The 23,216-nt window shown below is 38.9% G+C and overlaps 1 protein-coding gene across 3 annotated transcripts in view; it reads left to right on the top strand.

Annotated features, from left to right (window-relative positions):
• Window positions 1-23,216, top strand: part of EFR3B (EFR3 homolog B) — a 423,284-nt gene that overhangs the window by 334,276 nt on the left and 65,792 nt on the right. For all 3 annotated transcript variants that reach the window (XM_053709515.1, XM_053709514.1, XM_053709516.1), the window contains 7 exons: window positions 1,051-1,200; window positions 2,476-2,610; window positions 3,991-4,069; window positions 12,623-12,758; window positions 14,027-14,188; window positions 15,627-15,738; window positions 16,652-16,703. In XM_053709515.1, coding sequence (XP_053565490.1) covers window positions 1,051-1,200; window positions 2,476-2,610; window positions 3,991-4,069; window positions 12,623-12,758; window positions 14,027-14,188; window positions 15,627-15,738; window positions 16,652-16,703 — 826 coding nt within the window. The remainder of the gene's footprint in view (window positions 1-1,050; window positions 1,201-2,475; window positions 2,611-3,990; window positions 4,070-12,622; window positions 12,759-14,026; window positions 14,189-15,626; window positions 15,739-16,651; window positions 16,704-23,216) is intronic.

Here is a 23,216-nt window from a genome sequence, read left to right as displayed (position 1 = left end):
AAGGTGCTTAGGATTAGTGGACAGAGATGATGTGAATAAAGTAGTTCTGCTTGGGCAGTGAGAGCAGAAAAATTGGAGCTCGGCATAAATCTGTAACGCAAGGAGTTTGCTGAGGAGTGTGAACCATTATTACACAGATGTCTTCATATAGCTGTAAAGGGGTACAATGATTAAAATATGCTCCAGAGATGCAATACACTACTGGGAGCTAGCTGGTGATAGTTGGCTGCACACATACCTCTTGTCTCTGGCTCACTAGGGGTGTTCGGCTAGTAGTGTATTGCTGCTCTGAAGCTAACTTTAACTATGAGTTTGCCACTTTTCAGGGATTAAATACATAGGCCTAGATTTAGAGTTGGGCGGTAGCCGTCAAAACCAGCGTTAGAGGCTCCTAACGCTGGTTTTTACCGCCCTCTGGTATTTGGAGTCAGTCAGGAAAGGGTCTAACGCTCACTTTGCAGCCGCGACTTTTCCATACCGCAGATCCCCCTACGCCATTTGCGTATCCTATCTTTTCAATGGGATCTTTCTAACGCTGGTATTTAGAGTCTTGGCTGAAGTGAGCGTTAGAAATCTAACGACAAAACTCCAGTCGATAGTTATATGCAAACAATTGTACATTGACTCTTCCTTATTGCATTTATATGCCCCTTAATTCATTCTGTGGTTTTCCTAATAGACTGGAATAACTTCTATATCTACCAAGCTGCTTATATATCTATGCATCACTGCTCAAATATTTTCTTTGCCATGAAATAAATCACATGCACTAAACTACAGCAGCACAACAACTCTTTAGATCAGTAGTACTGTTTCTTTTTCTGTTATTTATGTGCTTATATAACTGAATTTTGCAGAACGTAGGGATGTGAACTAGTTATCTGCAATGCTTTATGTATTTAGTAAAAATATAAACGGACCATAAAGAAAATATAACGTGGTGAGATAATAAGTCTCTTGTCATCTTCAGTAGGACAAAGACTTCTAAAGTGAGAACAAAACAACACAATGGGCCGGCAATAATCATATATATTGTTTTTTGTTTTTAAGGATTCGGATGGCCGGAATCAAAGGGTTGCAGGGAGTTGTCAGAAAGACAGTTAATGACGAACTTCAGGCAAATATATGGGATCCACAACATATGGACAAGATTGTGCCGTCCCTGCTCTATAATCTTCAGCACGTGGAGGAGACAGAAAGGTGAACATAATATAACAGGGATTGGCCTAAGCTAGGGCCATATATACAGTAATTCCTCTCACTCTTTCTGCATCATTCTACCTACTGTATATAGCCTACTGTGTTTGGCTTCTGAGCAATATCTGTTTGTTTGTTTTTTGTTGGCTCTTACATTTGAAATAAATTTGTCACCCTGATTTGATATCTAAATCTGATGGAACCATATATCTATCTATGCATGACATTTTTTGTTTTTGCATTATTAAATGGACATAAAACCCCTCATTTTTTCATGATTCAAAAAGAGCATGCAATTTTAAAGTGAATGTAAAGTTTGAGTGCCCGGTTTTTAATAACTGCTTTTGTTAAAATACTCACCTTTTCTTTCTGCAAGCCTCTCCAGCCCGTCACAAGCCTCTTCTTACGTCAGGAATGACAATTCCGGCATCCTCCAATCACGGCTTCCCCCCCTGATTCATCAACATTTATATTCACTTTAAACAACTTTCCAGTCATTATCTAATTTGCTTTGTTATCTTGGTAGGCTTTGTGAAAAGCATAGCTAGATATCCTCATGAGCATCAATGCATTACTGGGAGTTAGCTACTGATTGGTTGCTGCACATATAGGGGCATATTTATCTAAAGACCGCTGCTCCATAACTTGTCTGTCTGCTCTGAGGCAGCAGACAGAAATCGACAGAAATCAACCTGATCGAATACGATCGGGTTGATTGACACCCCCTGCTAGCGGCCGATTGGCCACAAATCTGCAGGGGGCGGTATTGCACCAGCAGTGCCAGTTCACAAGAACTGCTGGTGCAATGATAAATGCAGAGAGCGTATGCTGTCGGCATTTATCAATGTGCAGCGGACATGATCCGCTATATCGGACCATGTCCACTCGAGCTATCATAAATATGCCCCATAGGCTTACCAGATGTCTTCACCTAACTCCCAGTAGTAAACTGCGTCTTATTCAACCAAGGATACCACGAGAATGAAATTAATTTGATATTAGAAATTAATTGGAAAGCTGTTTTAAAATTGCATTCTGTATCTGAATCATGAATGTAAATGTGGGGTTTTATGTTTGTTTAATGGACACACAGCATCAAATACAGCAAAACTGTTCTGTTATTACTTGCACAAGCAGCCTCATAGATTCTGTATACAGTGTATGCAATGTTGTGACAAATTTCAGTTTTATACTTTTTAAATATATTTGATAAATGATATGCTGACATCTAGTGGTCATTATTAGACACTGCAATACTTTTTTTTTGTTTTATTGTAGCCGTTCACCATCTCCACTGCAGACTACAGAAAAAGAGAAGGAAAACCCGGCAGAGCTTGCAGAAAGATGCCTGAGAGAGCTACTGGGGAGAGCAGCTTATGGAAACATAAAAAACGCAATCAAGCCTGTTCTGATGTAAGGGCGCAGAATTGTTGTGCTGCTGTGTATCCAAGTTACTGGTTGTGTCTTATTTGCCCTACACCGCCATTTTGAATTATGATTATTCGCGATTTTCACTAATTTGTGACAATGAGGTTCTCATGTGGGCCCAGATTACAAATGGAGCATTATTTAACGCTCCTGCTTGAGCGTTAACTGCGCTAGAAGTAAGCTTTTTGCACGCTTCAAGACATTAATGGAGCAAAAAACACCCTCTCGCGCAAACCCAATCACATATTCTCAAGTGCGCTAAAGTGAAAATATGAATATTTCCCATTCCAATGTTCTTCCCCTATAAGGATATGTTCTATTTATTCATATATATATATATATATATATATATATATATATATGATGTTTTTAGAGCACTATAGAGCACTATATAGTTATACTTACATATACATAGATGATTATATAGGTATATATATATATATATATATATTTATATACAGATATATATATGTGTATATATATATATATATATACAGATATATACCTGTGTATATATATATATATATATATATATATATATATATGAATATCTATTTATAAATACAAAACATATTGCTATGCTATCTGCTATGTGCAGAGCATTGGACTATGAATAAAATTTACACTTTATTAAATATGAATATTGCATAAATATGTTTTTACATGTTTTCATCCACTTAACTGCAAAGGGCTCCAATGCATTTTTATATATATATACACGTATGTGTTTATATGTGTAATTGTGTATATATGTCTGTAAATACATAAATACACATATAAATACATACGTGTATATATATATATATATGTATATATATATATACTGTGTATATATATATATATATATATATATATATATATATATATATATATACAAATACATCTTTAGACATGTAAATGTATGTATCTCTTTGAGCACTTTTTTGTGCAATATTTGTTTGAATAATTTTTATTAGATATTGTTATGAGTTTAGCTGTACTTTTAAATGTATTTTTGTGACACTATTTTGTTTTGCGAAACAGTTAACCAGAGCTCTGAGGTTGCGCTAACCCAATATGGGTTAACTTCAATTGCGCTCAAGTGATTGAGTTTACTTTCAACTTGTAATACGAAAACTACACCCGACGTGCAAAAACACCCGCAATAAACCCCTTATCGCTTGCACCTAACTGTTAGTGCTCCACTCGTAATCGAGCCCGTGGAGTTTAAAAGTTTAGAAAATATAGTAAAATTGAATGCACTTTGTATTATTTGATGGAGTTTAAAGGGGGTTTTAAAAAAAGGATTTCTGCTTTGCAATTTTAATGCTTTATTTTGCTATCTGGAATTCCAGCACCCGGCTATCTATTTTGTTTTATTTTTAGGCATTTAGATAACCATTCACTGTGGGAGCCAAATATCTTTGCTGTCAGATGCTTTAAGATCATCATGTACTCAATACAGGTAGGACTGAATGTGCGGCATATGCGTCACAAAGATGTAGTAACCCCTTGCTTCAGAGAGGTTAACAAATTGAATTCAAATGATCTACGGTTATCAGTCTTAAAGGGACACTGTACTTTAAAATTTGTTTCCCCTTAATGTGTTCCAAAGGTCTTGTTATACCTCCTGTAGGGTATAAAATTTATGAGAAATTGTTCCTTCATAGTTATTTCTGTATTTTAAATAGCTGTTTTTTCTCACTAAAACCATTACCTAGGACATGACCATAACAGTGGGTTGAACCTGCAAGTAAAGCAGAACTGCTTATGTTATTTATGTTTGGTACTGAAATGCTAATTATGGCTGGGGGTTAACCTCTTAAGGATATATGACGGAATTTTTCCGTCATAAAACAATTGAGCAAACTGAAAGCTGTGTCCTTAAAGGGTTAAATAAACTCAAGTAGCTATTTCACATACAAAATCTTTCCCTCATACCCCCACTGGGAGATTACTCAGTGCTATTGTCTCCTATTTACAAAGATGCTCTACAATGTTTGTTACTCATATTTTCAGTGTCGGTTTCCGGGTAGGATACAACAGGCAAAAGTAGCTACTTCAAATAGCAAATAAAGGCAAAGGAGCTGTTTGAAAACAAATGAATACACTCCAGCAGTTAAAATGGAATGTTGGGAATACATCAAAGGGGGAGAATATTTTAGTTATAAATCGGTCTAGTAGCTCTAGTGATGTCATGGTGCTTTCTGCTGGAGATGTAACGTCTCTGATTTTTGTGTCTGAGTATGACAAACTGTAGTAGCTACTTTTCTCTTGTTAAGTGTATCCAGTCCACGGATCATCCATTACTTATGGAATATATTCTCCTTCCCAACAGGAAGCTGCAAGAGTCCACCCACAGCAAAGCTGCTATATAGCTCCTCCCCTAACTGCCATATTCAGTCATTCTCTTGCAAGCCTCAACATAGATAGGAGGTCGTGAGAGTCTGTGGTGCTTTCTACTTAGTTTATTCTTCAATCAAAAGTTTGTTATTTTTAAATGGCACCGGAGTGTGCTGTTTATCTCAGGCAGTATTTGGAAGAAGAATCTGCCTGCGTTTTTCTATGATCTTAGCAGACGTAACTAAGATCCATTTGCTGTTCTCACACATTCTGAGGAGTGAGGTACTTCAGAGGGGGAATGGCGTGCAGGTTTTCCTGCAGATAAGGTATGTGCAGTAAAATATTTTTCTAGGAATGGAATTGACTAAGAAAATACTGCTGATACCGAAGTAATGTAAGTAAAGCCTTAAATGCAGCGATAGCGACTGGTATCAGGCTTATTAATAGAGATACATACTCTTGTAAAAATGTGTTTTAAAACGTTTGCTGGCATGTTTAATAGTTTTTTTAACATATGTTTGGTGATAAAACTTATTGGGGCCTAAGTTTTTTCCACATGGCTGGCTTAAATTTTGCATAGAAACAGTTAACTGAAGCTTCCCACTGTTGGCTGTGGCAGTTTGTTGTGTCTGTTTTTTAAAAACGTCTATGTCATTTTTTTTATCTGTTTTTTGCATTAAGGGGTTAATCATCCATTTGCAAGTGGGTGCAATGCTCTGTTACCTTATTACATGTACTGTAAAAATTTTGTTTGTTTTACTGCCATTTTTTCACTGTTTTTCAAATTTTGACAAAATTTGTTTCTCTTAAAGGCACAGTAACGTTTTATATATTTGCTTGTTAACTTGATTTAAAGTGTTTTCCAAGCTTACTAGTCTCATTATTAGTCTGTTCTAACATGTCTGACATAGAGGAAGCTCTGTGTTCATTATGTTTTAAAGCCATGGTGGAACCCCATCTTAGAATGTGTACCAGATGTACTGATTTCATGTTAAACAATAAAGATCATTTTTTGTTTTTAAAAACATTATCACCAGAGGATTCTGTCGTGGGGGTAGTTATGCCGACTAACTCTCCCCACGTGTCAGACCTTTTGACTCCCCGCTTTAGGGACTCACGCTCAAATGGCGCCAAGTACATCAAGGGCACCCATAGCGTTTCTTTTACCAGGGGATTCTGTCGAGGGGAAAGTTATGCCGACTAACTCTCCCCACGTGTCAGACCCTTCGACTCCCGATTCAGGGACTCACGCTCAAATGGCGCCAAGTACATCAAGGGCGCCCATAGCGTTTATTTTACAAGACATGGCAAAGGTGGTGAATAATATTCTGGCAGCAGTATTAGTCAGACTACCTGAAATTAAAGGAAAGCAGTTAGCTCTGGGGGTAGATACAGAGCATACAGACGCTTTTAGAACCATGTATGATACTACCTCACAATATGCTTAGTCTGTGGGTGATTTTTTTTTTTTTTTTTTTGACTCAGGGAAGATGATTTAACCTGATTCTGATATTTCTACATTTAAAATTTATGCTTGAGAACCTCCACTTGTTGCTCAGGGAGGCTTTGGCTGCTCTGAATGAATGTGTACAATCGCAGGGCCAGAGAAATTGTGTAGACTGGATAAATAATATGCAGTGCCGGTGTGTACTGATGTTTTTCCAATACCTAAAGAGGTTTACTAAAAATTTTTTTAATAAGGAATGGGATAGACCAGGTGTGCCGTTCTCTTCCCCTCCTATTTTTTAGAAGAATGTTTTCTAATAGTTACCACCACACCGGGACTTCTGGCAGACAGTTCCTAAGGTGGAGAGAAGAGTTTCTACTCTAGCTAAGCGTACCACTACCTCTGACGAGGACAGTTGTGCTTTTTAGATCCAATGGATAAAAAATGTTTATTCAACAGGGTTTTATCCTGCAGCCCTTGCATACATTGCTTCTGTCACTGCTGCTGCGGCGTTCTGGGTTGAGTCTCTTGATGAGGCTTTACAGTTAAGCGACTCCATTGGATGAATATATTTGACAAGCTTATGCTAGCCAATTCCTTTGTTTTCTGATGCCTTGTTCATTTGACTAGACTAACGGGTAAGAATTCTGTTTTTTACTATACTGGCGCGCAGAGCGCTATGGCTTATATCATGGTCAGCTGTCGTGACTTTAATAAATAAGCTACTTAACTTCCCTTCAAGGGGCAGACCCTATTCGGGCCTGGTTTGAAGGAGATTATTGCTTATATCACTGGAGGAAAAGGTCATGCCCTTCCTCAGGATAGGTCCAAATCAAGGGCCAAAAAAAAAAAAAAAAAAAAAAGTCTAATTTTCGTGCCTTTTAAAACTTCAGGGCAGGTGTGGCATCCTCTTCCTCTAAGGCAAAACAAGAGGGAATTTTTGCTCAGTCCCAAGGCGGTCTGGAGACAATCGGACCTGGAACAAAGATAAGCAGGCCAAGGAGCCTGCTGCTGCCTCTAAGGCAGCATGAAGGAACGGACCCCTATCCGGTAACGGATCCTATAGGGGGCAGACTTTCATTTTTCGCCCAGGCGTGGGCAAGAGATGCCCAGGATCCCTAGGCATTGGAATTTATATCCCAGAGATATCTTCTGGATTTCAAAGATTCCCCCCCAAAAAAGGGGAGATTTCGCCTTTCACAATTATCTGCAAACCAGATAAAGAAGGAGGCATTCTTACATTGTGTACGAGATCCATCCAGTTCCAAGAGAGGAACAGGGACCAGAGTTTTTACTCAAATCTGTTTGTGGTTCCCAAGGAGAGGGAACCTTCAGACCTATTTTGGATCTAAAGATCTTAAACAAATTCCTCAGAATTCCGTCATTTAAGATGGAAACTATTCGTACCATCTTAACTATGATCCAGGAGAGTCAATAGAGGACTACAATGGATTTGAAGGATGCTTATCCTCACATTGTGATGCATAAAGATCACCATCGTTTTTCAGGTTTGCCTTTCTAGACAGGCATTACCAGTTTGTAGCTCTTTCCTTTGGGATATCTACGGCCCCAAGAATCTTTATGGAGGTTCTGGGGTCGCTTTGGCGGTCGGGGCATAGAAGTGGCCCCTTATTTAGATGACATCCTGATACAGGCGTCAAACATCCAAATTGCCCAGTCTCATACGGACGTAGTACTGGCATTTCTGAGATCACATGGGTGGAAAGTGAACAAGGAAAGAGTTCTCTATCCCCAATTTCAAGGGTTTCCCTCCTAGGGACTCTGATAGATTCTGTAGAAATGAAAATTTACCTGATGGAGTCCAGGTTGTCAAAGTTTCTAAATTTCTGCCGTGTTTTTTTTTTTTTTTTTTTTCATCCCATCCGCGCCCTTCGGTGGCTCAGTACATGAATGAAATCGGCTTAATGGTAGCGGCAAGGGACATAGTACCGTTTGCACATCTACATTTCAGACCGCTGCAACTATGCATGCTCAGTCAGAGGAACGGGGATTACACAGATTTGTCCCCCTGTTAAACCTGGACCAAGAGACCAGAGATTCTCTTCTCTGGTGACTATGTCGGGTCCATCTGTCCAAGGGTATGACCTTCCGCAGGTCAGATGGGACAATTGTTACAATAGATGCCAGCCTTTTAGGTTGGGATGCAGTCTGGAACTCCCTGAAGGCTCAGGGATAGTGGACTTAGGAGGAGACCCTCCTAATAATATTCTGGAACTGGGAGTGATATTCCATGCTCTTCAGACTTGGCCTCAGTTAGCAACTCTGAGGTACATCATACTCAGTCGGGACAATATACACGACTGTGGCTTACATCAGCCATCAAGGGGGAACAGAAGTTCCCTAGCAATGTTAGAAGTCTTACAATAATTCACTGGACAGAGACTCACTCTTGTCTATCAGCTATCCATATCCCAGGTGTTGAGAACTGGGAGGGTGGATTTTCTAAGTCGTCAGACTTTTCTTCCGGGGGAGTGGGATTTCCTCCGGAGGTCAAGACCAAGCAGGAGAGGGCTTTGGTGTTTTTTGACAGCGCCTGCGTAGCCACGCAGGACCTGGTATGCAGATCTGGTGGACATGTCATCCTTTCCATCACGGTCTCTGCTTCTGAGACAGGTCCCTCTACCTCAGGGTCCTTTCAACCATCTAAATAGAATCAATCTGAGATGGACTGCCTGGAGACTGAACGCTTGATGTTATCAAAGCATGGCTTCTCCGAGTCAGTCATTGATACCTTAATACAGACATGAAAGCCTGTCTCTAGGAAAATTGAACATAGATATGGTGTAAATATCTGATTGTTATGAATCCAAGGGTTACTCATGGAGTAAAGTCTGGATTCCCAGGATATTATCTTTTCTCCAAGATGTTTTTGAGAAAAGGGGTTGTCAGCTAATTCCTTAAAAGGGGACAGATTTTTACTCTGGTCTATTTTTTTGCACAAGCGTCTGGCAGGTATTCTAGACGTTCAGGCATTTGGTCAGGCTTTGGTTAGATCCAAGCCTGTGTTTAAAACTGTTGCTCCGCCATGAAGCTTAAACCTGATTCTTAAGGTTCTTCAAGAAGTTCCGTTTGAACCTTTTTTGTTCCATAGATATCAATCTTTATCTTGGAAAGTTCCTTTTGGGTAGCTAATTCCTCGACTCGTAGAGTCTCCAAGTTATCTGTGTTACAATGTGATTCTCCTTATCTGGTCCTTCGTACGGATAAGGTAGTCCTGCGTACCAACCTGGGTTTTTTCCTAAGGTGGTATCTAACAAGTACATCACTCAAGAGATAGTTGTTCCATGCTTGTATCTTAATCCTTCCTCAAAGAAGGAACGTCTATTACACAATATTGGACGTGGTTTGTGCTTTAAAGTTTTACTTACAAGCTACTACAGTTTTCATCAAACGTTCACCTTGTTTGTTGTCTATTCTGGACAGAGGAGAGGTCAAAAGACTTCAGAAGCCTCTCTGTCTTTTTGGTTAAAAAGCATAATTCATTTAGCTTATGAGACTGCTGGACAGCAGCCTCCTGAAGGGATTACAGCTCATTCTACTAGAGCTGTGGTTTTCACTTGGGCCTTTTTTAAATGTGGCTTCTGTTGAACAGATTTACAAGACGGAGTCTTGGTCTGCGCTTCATACTTTTCAAATTTAACAAATTTGATACCTTGCTTCTTCGGAGGCTATTTTTGGGAGAAAGGGTTTTTTACAGGCAGTGGTAACTTCCGTTTAAGTACCTGCCTTGTCCCTCCCATCATCCGTGTACTTTAGCTTTGGTATTGGTATTCCATAAGTAATGGATGATCCGTGGACTGGATACACTTAACAAGAGAAAACATAATTTATGCTTACCTGATAAATTTATTTCTCTTGTAGTGTATCCAGTCCACGGCCCGCCCTGTCACTTTAAGGCAGGTAATTTTTTCATTTGAACTACAGTCACCACTGCACCCTATGGTTTTTCCTTTCTCTGCATGTTTTCGGTCGAATGACTGAATATGGCAGTTAGGGGAGGAGCTATATAGCAGCTTTGCTGTGGGTGGACTCTTGCAGCTTCCTGTTGGGAAGGAGAATATATTCCATAAGTAATGGATGATCCGTGGACTGGATACACTACAAGAGAAATAAATTTATCAGGTAAGCATAAATTATGTTTTTTCTTTTAACCTTAATATTCTTTGCCCCCTTTTTTTAAAGGCAAACTCTGACATTTATAATTCCTTAAAGTGATATGAAAAAGTATGGGATTGTAATATAAAATGTTAAATTATAAATATAATACTGTCCCTACTTTTCCTCAGCAGAATAGAGAGATAAGTAGAAAACTTAAGTTCAAACACGGCGGCATCCAATACTTTATAGAGACTAAACCTTTACCCTTATTTCTTCAATATTTAAACGACTAATAAAATTGTAAAAATATATCTACATATTATTATATATCTTTGCTTTGAATACATCACAATGTCTTGCATGTATATTAATGTGCTTTGTGTGGTGATAGAATGGAGTTTTCTTGTTATTGAATATCTTGGTAATACATTACACTGTCACATTAAAGGGACATAATAAAAATTAAAATTTCACATGAAATTAAAGTAAAAGGCAATGCAAATTAGCGAGAATTATATTTAACATAAATATAGTGTACATATTTCTCTATCAGATCTTTAATAATGCCTTATTAGGCGTATTTAAAGGGACAGTAAAGTGAAAATTAAAGTGAAGGTCAATTTGGATGAATTAGTGCCCGGTTTTTAATAAACCTATTAAAAACAAGGGCACTTTAATTCATCAATATTGACATTTCACTCGTTTTCTTAAAAAAACTTACCTTTTAATCCTGGCAGCTGCTCCAGCAATTCCCTAGGCCGTCAGAAGCCTCTGCAGACATCAGAAATGACGAATCCGCCTTCCTCCAATCACGGCTTCCCCCCCGGGGGGAATCTTGGCCTGATGCAACAGATTATTAAAAACCAGGCACTAATTCATCCAAATTGACCTTCACTTTAAACTTCTGTGATTCAGACAGAGATTGCAATTTTTAACAACTTTCCAATTTACTTCTATGATCAAATTTGCTTTGTTCTTATCATATCCTTTGTTGAAGAGTAAACCTGTGTAGTCTGATAGGAGCTCAGGGACGTGCACAGGTATTTAGCAGTGTTTTCAACCATGTATAACACTGATATAAACATTGTTGCAAACACTGCTGCCAGATGGCTAAAGACACGTGCACCCTCCTGAGCTCACCGAGGAAATGTAACTGACCCTGCAAAATTCTACACAGTAATTGCTTAGATCAGAGCACAAGTTAATTTACATCTGTCCCAAACTGAGCATAGTAAAGGAGAGCAGGAAGATGGATATCACCAGCCCTTTCAATTGGTGTTCAATGATTTTAAAATATAGATTTTGTCTGCAATTCCTTTGCAATGCTGACCTTAAAGGGAAAGTTTACCCTTTTTTTCTCCCCTTTAATTTGTTCCCAATGATCAATTTTACCTGCTGGAGTGAAATTGTTTACAGATCACTGTTTTACCTTTATTTCAGCATTTGAAATAGTTGATTTTGCCTGTGGCATCCCTATGCTAAAAGTTTCTAAAGTTACAGTAAGTATTGGCTGTGGAAAAACTGTGTAAACATAGCCAACAGAATGCATTACAATCCCAGTGGGGGTTAGGACAGATAAGTAATAAAATGTTAAATTTAAATTGTTTTCTAAAAGGGCCTGATTATCAAAACCTCGCCGCTCAGGTGAGATATTCTAAGAAGTCTTGTCGGTACGGCGAGGCACTTAAAAAAATAAATAAAATAGAAACACATATTTTATCTTAAGAAATGTTTTTGTTGCTAAGTAGTCTTCTTTATGTGAAGCAGAGACTAATACATTACAATACAAGGTCTAAAAAACTCTCCCTGCCCGCAAGGTTTGAAATATGAGCCCCTAAGTATTGGGCTTTGGTATACAGACAGAGACAATATAAATAAGCATGTGTGTGTACATAAAGTGATAAAATAAAGAGATCTGATTTCCCTACAAGCTCAATCCATTTTAATAGGTTATGGTTTCAAAGAACAAAACAAGCTATTTTATATACAAAAATAAAACTAAAGAAGCTTTTTTAAAAAATACATTTTATACTCCTGTTGCACACACTTCGTTGTGAAAAAGTGCTTAACATAATTTCTGGCTCCTATTTTTTTGCCATTTCTTTGCAGCCACAGCACTCACACCTTGTGATACAGCAGCTTCTAGGGCACCTGGATGCTAACAGCAAAAGTGCTGCTACGGTGCGCGCGGGGATCGTAGAAGTACTCTCTGAGGCTGCTGTCATTGCAGCTACTGGGTCTGTAGGTAGGCGCACGTGAAGAAATCTGATAAACATAAAAGCAACTTATATGATGCCAGTTAGAAAATGTTCCTAAATAAGAGTGTATTAGTCTACACATGTTACATTGTTTGTAAAGGGATATGAAAGGGATACATTAAACATAATATATAATTAGCAGTTCTTATATTATAATGCATTGATTTGTACCCGAAAATATAGATTATCCTTTTCTGTAATATCTTATCTTTATTTGTACAAACCTCTGGCACTTTTTAAATTATTTTTTTTACTCACGCTGCAGACAAAACAGCCAGTCAGAGGCTGTATATCTTGAGCAAAATATACTGAATGTGAGCACACTCCTAAGTGCTTATTGCCACTAGGTACAGACAGAGTACATACTTAAAGGGACACTGAACCCAAATGTTTTTTTCGTGATTCAGATAGAGCATGCAATTTTAAGCAGCTTTCTAATTTACTCCTATTATCAAATTTTCTTCCTTCTCTTGGTATATTTATTTGAAATGCAAGAATGTAAGTTTAGATGCCGGCCCATTTTTGGTGAATAACCTGGGTTATTCTTGCTGATTGGTGGATAAATTCATCCACCAATAAAAAAGTGCTGTCTAAACAAAAAAGAAGCTTAGATGCCTTGTTTTTCAAATAAAGATAGCAAGTGAATGAAGAAAAATTGATAATAGGAATAAATTAGAAAGTTGCTTAAAATTGCATGCTCTATCTGAATCACGAAAGAAAAAAATTTGGGTTCAGTGTCCCTTTAATAAATCATTTCAGTATCTCTTTAAATTATTTACCCAATTCCAATAATCATAAAAGACACTTAGATGTGATGTAATTATTTGCAAGCCTTATATTGTTCTTATACTGTTCTTATATTGCTCGTTTGTTTCCATATATATGAGGGCTGGAGAGTCGTGAGATAATACAATATGGGTTAACGTGGGTACAAATATTTATTTACCCATATTTATTTAATATCTGAAAACCAAAGTCAGCAGAAGACAGAAGAAGGTATAAATGACTTTGGAGATAAAGCAACACAATCAAGTTAGAGGGTTATAATGTAATGTGTTAATTTACCTCAAATTGTAATGACAAATAACAAATAAACTAAAACAGGGGCCATTAACTACATTTCCCATAATGCTCAGCCAGCTGAAAAACTGACTGAGCATCATGGGAAATGTATTTCCAAAACATCTACAGTTGATGACCCCGGAACTAGAATATGGATTTTTGTGTCTGAAATTGTTGAATGGTTGGTCTTTAGGTCCCACAGTGCTGGAAGTGTTTAACACTCTGTTAAGACAACTCCGGCTGAGCATTGACTATGAGCTGACCGGCAGCTATGACTCCGCTATAAACATCGGCACGAAAATTATCAAGGAGCATGAGGAGAGAAAGTTCCAAGAGGCAGTCATCAAGACAATAGGTAGGCAGCTTTGTTGTACACATTATATGAAGACAATATTAATTATTTTACTACCATAGTTTGCTGTATTTATAATCTATTCAATCATTCATCAGTCTGCAGTGCTGGGTAAATGCATAGAGGCACACAATGACATCAATTCATGGTAAAAAAGTAAATATGGATATATATATATATATATACAGGTATACCTTACTTTACAGCGCTTCACTTTACAGCGATTCGCTAATACAGCGCTTTGTGGAGCTGAAGTTTAACCTCCAAGGATTTTGAAATAGTGCTGTAATCATCGTTAGATTGCTAAAAAAGTGACTGGCACCATTGTATTATGCTTAGTTCACCCTGTCTACAGTATTACAGTGCGATCTGTGTCTCAGTGCTATAGTCTGGCAAATTTTACTGCAGTAATTGTCACAATTTTACAGGTACAGTATTTATTGAATACTAATTGAATACTTGCTGTGCTAGTGTTAAACTAAACTTAGCACTATTGCACCCCTAATATATGTTAGTTCAAACATGTTTTCAAAATTTTAAACAATGAAAAGAAAGCTAAAACTGTCTTGTTTCACTTTAAGGCGGTTTTCACTTTACAGCGGGGCTCCGGTCCCTAACCCGCTGTATGAGCGGGGTATACCTGTAAACAGAACAAAGTAATACAGGAGGATGAGTCTCCTGATCCAAAGAGCGTATAGTCTGCAGGTTTAAAGGGTCTCCATTTATTATGATGAGGTTTGCTATCATTAACCTTGTCTGTCCAACCTCTCAAAGAGTGGGCAGCATTTGCTGCTTTCATTTAAAGGGACACTAAACACTAAATAAATGCTAGATAGAATGATGCATCCAAAGAACAGATCAGTCTAAGAATAACATGTAGATGTAGTTTCATTAGCTGTTTAAATATTGCCAAATTAAGTGTAAAGTTTTAGAGTCTATAAAACAATGGGAACTGCCATGTTGTAACTTCGGTTACCTTCTCTGCGGTGGGTCACTAGAGTGTGCAGTCAATGGCTGTGTGGAATATAACAGTGTTCTGCATAATTTCAGAATGGAATTATAGGAAAAAGGGACAAAATAAATAATGAAAGTATATTGCAGAGTTTTTTTTATACAAACGGTTTATCATTTTATATTACCATCTCAAATTGTTTAATGTCCGTTTAACATTAAGTAGGAAAATAACATGACTCTGCTGCACATGCCAGATGCACACTCCCTTACTAGTCCAGGGAATAGTATCCTGATTGGCTGCTTAAAGGCTCTTTACAGTGGGGTGAGGTAAAATATCTTCCTTTCTTTACATAGAGATGTTCAACAGATTGTTTAACACATTTCTGCTGCCTACTTGCTACTGTCTACTATAATAACTTTCAGAATTCAGCAATATATTTACATATATAGTTTCCTCTTGTGTAACCTGGTACTTGTTATCTTTTAGGTTCCTTTGCCAGCACCCTGCCTACCTACCAGCGATCTGAAGTTATGCTTTTTATCATGAGCAAAGTGCCAATTCCCTCATTACATCACCCTCCTGATGCACTGAAATCTGGGTAACATCATTGGTTTATATATAGACAACAGTTTCCTATAGTTTTTTTTTTCTTTTTTAATTTTTAGCCAGATATTCGTTTTATATCAAACCTGATACTGCTGGTGATTCACCTCCAGCAGAGCCGCTGTAATTTGTTTAAATGTAGTTATGTTAATTAAGGTAAGTCATGAGTAACAGGAGACACGTTGTTTTGCTTGCTAGGCCAAAAAGCTATTTATTCTATTAATTAAAACATAAATATATATGTCTATGTTAACAAATGATCCGTGCATTTGCATTGCATTTATTGGCACAAGTCACACAAACCTGGATCATATACATTGGAGAGAGGACAGAAAGGAGTCAGCAGCAGAAGAAGTGAGAACTGTTTCCCAACATCAGCTGAGTAGGATCTTTACGTGATACAGCTGGAGAAGAGTAGGAGTAGTGAGGGATCACAGCCAATTACTTCTCAATAACATCAGTCATGTGCTACATATAACCAGTTCTGCATGGGAGGCGTTATCCATGGTTAATGGTCAGACATTGTGACTGAGAATGTCTGACCACATAGAAAGGATTGGGGGCTATCTTGTGAGCCCCAGGCCTTAGATTGGACAGTGGAAGGTTTATTTATACTGACCCTCTTACCCACTGTCTTCTATTTATTTTGTATTTTCATCAGGGCAAACCCAAGACTCATCCCCACCCATTAACACCCAGACCCTGCTCCAGACCACACCCTAGAACATCCCACCCTGGATCATTTCCCTTTACATCTGGATTGAAAATAGAAATGCCAAGAGATGTAAAACACTACAGTATATGGAACATTTCCTAAGGAGTACATAGACACATATATACATGTAGGCATGCAAATCACTAATTCAGAAAGCAGTTGCTTCATGTATTTTTCTTCCTGTTTATTCCAGAGACAACAGAAATCGTCTAATCCAGATAATGCTCTTAAAGTCCCTCCTTCAGGTATTGTGTTTTCATTATGATATATCTAGTACTGAGACCATTCATTTGTTTTTGATTCTAGCCCTAGAATTTTGTTTGTTTGCAAAAGTTTGAGCTCTGAGCGCTAATTAGTGGTGAACTGAGGGATATTCTGATTTTTTTTCACACATGCTGGATACAAAAATCTTGTAGTGAAAACAGCTCTTTAAATCCTGCTTCTTACATTTTTTCTAAAAAAGTAACTGTGATCATTTTAAGTCTCTGCATATGTCTAATTGAATTATGAGATATGTCTGAGTTTGCTACTAAATTGAAAGAAGGTTCATTACTTGTAATATATCTATCTTGGGTACTTGTGCGGGAAGTTTCTGGTGTTCTTGACTAACCAATTTCTCAACCCCAGGATGGTACATAAAAAAACCCTGATTGACAATTTAGAGTGAAAAATCTGGCCACAGTTTATTTACATTTTCTAACAATAACAATTGGAAAGGAGAAGACCATACACCTCCTCAACAAGCTTTAAAGTCAGCCCAGCTCTGCCAATCCCTAGAAGTCTCAAGCCCAAATGTGAAGACCCATAAACCAATCTGGTTCAACTAGACCATCACTTAGATAGTACACAGCTGTCCCACCCTCTTCTAAATCTCCAGGGTAAATCACTGTACCAATGCATTTTAATTTCCTCCAGAACAAATATGAACTTGTACCTGGCCCCCCATTCAACTTCAGAAACAAATCATCTGAAAGCCCTAGTTCCCCTTTATCAGTCTAACCTTTTGTGCTTGAAGCCCCAAATTATAACTGAAGGCATATACTACCCAGATGTATGGATGGGCAAGTGCCTGGAAATGAATACTGGACCATTCACTTCCACATTCCCACCTTTAGCATAAATCACTTGAGATAATATTTGATTTATTTTCTATTTTCCAACACTTAGACTCAACTTAATTCTTAAAATGTCATAGCGACTGCATAACTGGTAGCTAAATTATAGGGCGGATTGTATTGCTCCATCACCAAACATCATCAGCAATGTCTACTGCACAATTTTTACAAGTTCGTCTTTATAATTTACTAATAATTATTTTCAACAACTGCTCTGGCAGTTTTAGTATTTTCAGTGTTCACCTTTGTTCCATTTTCAAACATGGCTGTTAACCACGTGGTGCAAGAGGAGTCACAATGTCTTGCAGGTGGCGATGCTATGGATACATTGGGCCTGGTTTTCTATTTTTTGCTGGCAGTGAGTGAAATTTCACGCCAACCCTCACAGGGACAAACCTTACGAGGGATGAGCTGCCTTCCCGTAGAAAGTAATGATGCTCTCTGGAATGAAGAATCTTACAGGGGAGAGGAAAGGTGACAGGGAGTACACAACAATGATAGCAAAAAAAAAATTCTAAACCACAAACCAAAAAAAATAAAAAATAATGCATTTTTCAGGGTACTTTATCTTCAATTCACTACTAGTTTCAAATACATTTATTTTTCTATCAGGTTAAACATGTGTTCTGTATTGTGAGACAAACTTTAGAGTGTAAATTTGGAGATATAAATCAGTGAGACTCACAGGGGTAAATGCTTAGATAATGAAATGACAAATGTAAGAAAACTTAAGACACACCCACAGAATGTCCATGTACATTATTTTACTTAATGAAATTATGATTTTTACATTCTACTTTCTGTACCATTAAGTGGTTAGTTTATTGAGCACTACACTGTATGTGCCTAAAGATTAGAGATTCCCATGAAGGACCTTATAGTACTGTTGGATCTTTTTAGATAGATCTTGCTTGTGCAGGGAGCTTTAGAAAATCTGGCCCATTGTGTCCATAATGATATTAAACCGTTCCATTCACGATATTACATAATGACTGATTAGATGATATTTCTGCATTCATTAGCAAAGAAAAAAAATGACTTTAATGTCCCTTTCTCCTACATTGGTGTATCCGGTCCACGGCTTCATCCTTACTTGTGGGATATTCTCAATCCCTACAGGAAGTGGCAAAGAGAGCACACAGCAGAGCTGTTCATATAGTTCCCCTCAGGCTCCGCCCCCCCAGTCATTCTCTTTGCCGCTCTAACTAGTAGCATCTCCACGGGGGTGGTAAAGAGTATGTGGTGTTAGTTGTAGTTTTTTATTTCTTCTATCAAGAGTTTGTTATTTTAAAATAGTGCCGGCTTGTACTATTTACTCTGCAGCAGAAAGTGATGAAGATTTCTGCTGAGAGGAATATGATTTTAGCACCAGTAACTAAAATCCATTGCTGTTCCCACGCAGGACTGTTGAATACCAGAGAACTTCAGTTGGGGGGAACAGTTTGCAGGCTTAACTGCTTCAGGTATGATCAGTCATTTTTCTAACAAGACCAAGTAATGCTAGAAGACTGACAGAAATCCCCTCTGGGATAGGTAAGCCATTTTTCTTAGACTCTGTATAAAATTATGGCTTATATTAAGGGCTCTATGCTGGTTGACACTATTGTGGGCTAAATAGATTGCTTTTTGGCATGTTTGAAATATAAATAAGGTGTTTTTTCAGACTTTGAAACACTTATGGGGTTTAATATTACGCCTGGCAGTTATTTAGACACCAAATCTAGTCAGAAAGCCCCTCCACTATGGAATGTAGAGAGAGGAGGCCTCATTTTCGCGCCTCAATTGCGCAGTTGTTTTCACTAGGCAGTTCATGCAGCTTCATGTGGGGAGTCCAGAGGCATCAGAAAGGACTTCAGAGAGGCTTATTTCCTACTTAAATAATCCCTAAGGAAGGTAAAGGCCACAGTAGAGACTGTGGCATGGGACTGTAGTGTTTTTAACCGGTTAACTGCTGTTATTAGCTCCGGTTTGGGCATTAAGGGGTTAATTGGTTTGTGTGCAATCTTCTCAAAGCATTAAGACACTGTGGTGAAAATTTCATTAAAATCGGATGTTTATTTGATGGTTTTCTGATGTTTCAGTAATAAAGTGTGCACTTTTATTATTTAAAGAGACAGTAACATTTTTGTCAAAAATAATTTTTATTGCATTGAAGTTCTGTCTAAGTCTGTCAAACATGTCTGACCCTTCAGATAGCCTATGTTCTGTATGTTTAAAGGCCAAGGTGGTTCCCCCATTAAATTTATGTGTGAAGTGTTGCATAGCGTCCAAACAGCTTAAGGACCGTACAATCACACTTAAAGATGTAGCCCAAGATGATTCTTTAGCTGAAGGTAGTGAGGATAGCCCGCTATCCCCTCCTTCTGTGTCAACACCAGCTATGCCCGCGCAAGCGATGCCCAGTACATCTAGCGCTCCAATTGCTATTACTATGCAGCAGTTAGCAGCAGTAATGGATAATTCTCTCGCAGCATTTTTATCCAAACTGCCAGCTTTTCCAAGGAAGCCTGATTACTCAGTGTTAAATACAGAAAATGAGCAAGCAGACGCAGAGGATAATTTATCTGTAGTGCCCTCACATCAATCTGACTTGGCGGTGAGGGAGGGCCTGTCTGAGGGAGAAATTTCTGACACAGGAAAAATTTCTCAGCAGGTAGAGCCTGATACCATAGCATTTAAATTTAAGCTAGAACACCTCCGCGCCCTACTTAAGGAGGTCCTAGCTACACTTGATGATTGTGACCCCTTGGTGGTCCCAGAAAAAGTGTGTAAAATGGATAAATTCTTAGAGGTCCCAGTACACACTGATGCGTTTCCGATACCTAAGAGGGTGGCGAATATAGTGAATAAGGAGTGGGAGAAGCCAGGTGTACCTTTTGTTCCCCCTCATTTAAGAAAATGTTCCCAATTGTTGACCCCAGAAGGGACGCGTGGCAGACGGTCCCCAAGGTAGAGGGAGCAGTTTCAACGCTAGCTAAGCGCACGACTATACCAATAGAAGACAGTTGCGCTTTCAAAGACCCTATGGATAAAAAATTAGAAGGTTTACTTAAGAAAATTTTTGTTCAACAAGGTTTTCTTCTTCAACCAATTTCTTGCATTATTCCTGTAACTACTGCAGCTGCTTTTTGGTTTGAGGAACTAGAAAACTCGCTCCAGAAGGAGACTTCTTATGATGAAGTCATGGACAGAATTCACGCTCTGAAGTTGGCTAATTCTTTCATTACAGATGCCGCTTTGCAGTTAGCTAAATTAGCGGCGAAAAATTCTGGTTTCGCAATAGTGGCGCGTAGAGCGCTTTGGCTAAAATCGTGGTCGGCGGATGTGTCATCCAAAACAAAATTGCTTAATATTCCTTTCAAGGGTAAGACCCTATTCGGGCCAGAGTTGAAAGAAATTATTTCAGATATCACCGGGGGAAAGGGCCATGCCCTTCCACAGGATAGACCTTTCAAAGCTAAAAATAAGTCTAATTTTCGTTCCTTTCGCAATTTCAGGAACGAACCGGCTTCTACCTCTACAGCCATTAGGCAAGAGGGTAACGCATCCCAGCCCAAACCAGCATGGAAACCATTGCAAGGCTGGAACAAGGGTAAACAGGCCAAGAAGCCTGCTGCTGCTACCAAGACAGCATGAAGGGGTAGCCCCCGATCCGGGACCGGATCTAGTAGGGGGCAGACTTTCTCTCTTTGCTCAGGCTTGGGCAAGAGATGTTCCGGACCCCTGGGCTCTAGAAATTGTCTCTCAGGGGTATCTTCTAGAATTCAAGAACTTTCCTCCAAAGGGAAGGTTCCACATGTCTCGCTTATCTTTAGACCAGATAAAGAGACAGGCATTCTTACATTGCGTAGAAGACCTTTTGAAAATGGGAGTGATACACCCAGTTCCAACAGCAGAACAAGGACTGGGTTTTTACTCAAACCTGTTTGTAGTTCCCAAAAAGGAAGGAACTTTCAGGCCAATTCTGGATTTAAAAATCCTAAACAAATTCCTCAGGGTTCCATCATTCAAAATGGAAACCATTCGGACAATTTTACCAATGATCCAGGAGGGTCAATATATGACTACCGTGGACTTAAAGGATGCGTACCTGCATATTCCTATCCACAAAGATCACCATCAGTTCCTAAGGTTCGCCTTTCTGGACAAGCATTACCAGTTCGTGGCTCTTCCCTTCGGATTGGCCACTGCCCCCAGAATTTTCACAAAGGTGCTAGGGTCCCTTCTAGCGGTGCTAAGGCCAAGGGGCATTGCAGTAGCACCTTACCTAGACGACATCTTAATACAAGCGTCGTCCTTTCACAAAGCAAAGGCTCATACGGACATTGTTCTAGTCTTTCTTCTCCCCCGGCTAGTAGCCAGGATCAAACAGGAGAAGGCTTCGGTAATTCTAATAGCTCCTGCGTGGCCACACAGGACTTGGTATGCAGACCTGGTGAATATGTCATCGGTTCCACCATGGAAGCTACCTTTGAGGCAGGACCTTCTAATCCAAGGTCCATTCGAACATCCAAACCTAGTTTCTCTGCAACTGACTGCTTGGAGATTGAACGCTTGATTCTAGCTAAGCGTGGGTTTTCGGAATCAGTTATAGATACTCTGATTCAGGCTAGAAAGCCTGTCACCAGGAAAATTTACCATAAGATATGGCGGAAATATCTTTGCTGGTGCGAATCCAAGGGTTACTCATGGAGTAAGATTAGGATTCCAAGGATACTATCTTTTCTCCAAGAAGGATTGGAGAAAGGTCTGTCAGCTAGTTCCCTAAAAGGACAGATATCTGCTCTGTCTGTTTTGGTGCACAAGCATCTGGCAGCCGTGCCAGATGTTCAGGCGTTCGTACAGGCTTTAGTCAGAATCAAGCCTGTCTACAGACCTGTGGCTCCTCCATGGAGTCTAAATTTAGTTCTTTCAGTTCTTCAAGGGGTTCCATTTGAACCTCTACATTCCATAGATATTAAGTTACTATCTTGGAAAGTTTTGTTTTTGGTTGCTATTTCTTCTGCTAGAAGAGTTTCTGAATTGTCTGCTTTGCAGTGTAATTCACCCTATCTGGTGTTTCATACAGATAAGGTCGTTTTACGTACCAAGCCTGGTTTTCTTCCAAAAGTGGTTTCCAATAAGAATATTAACCAGGAAATAGTTGTTCCTTCTCTGTGTCCTAACCCAGTTTCTAACAAGGAACGTCTGTTACACAATCTTGATGTGGTTCGTGCTTTGAAGTTTTATCTAAAAGCAACTAAAGACTTCAGACAAACATCGTCCTTGTTTGTCGTCTATTCTGGCAAGAGGAGAGGTCAAAAGGCGACTGCGACCTCTCTGTCTTTCTGGCAGAAAAGCATCATCCGGTTGGCTTATGAGACTGCTAGAAGGCAGCCTCCTGAACGAATTACAGCTCACTCTACTAGAGCTGTGGCTTCCACATGGGCTTTCAAGAATGAGGCTTCTGTTGAACAGATCTGTAAGGCAGCAACTTCGTCTTCACTGCATACATTTGCCAAATTTTACAAATTCGATACTTTTGCTTCTTCGGAGGCTATTTTTGGGAGAAAGATTTTACAAGCAGTGGTGCATTCCGTTTAGGTTACCTGACTTGTTCCCTCCCTTCATCCGTGTCCTAAAGCTTTGGTATTGGTTCCCACA

The sequence above is a fragment of the Bombina bombina genome, chromosome 4 (assembly GCF_027579735.1).
Source record: "Bombina bombina isolate aBomBom1 chromosome 4, aBomBom1.pri, whole genome shotgun sequence".
Lineage (NCBI taxonomy): Eukaryota > Metazoa > Chordata > Amphibia > Anura > Bombinatoridae > Bombina > Bombina bombina.
The sequence above is the reverse complement of the archived record's forward strand: the minus strand, read 5'-3'. Positions and strand labels throughout refer to the sequence as shown.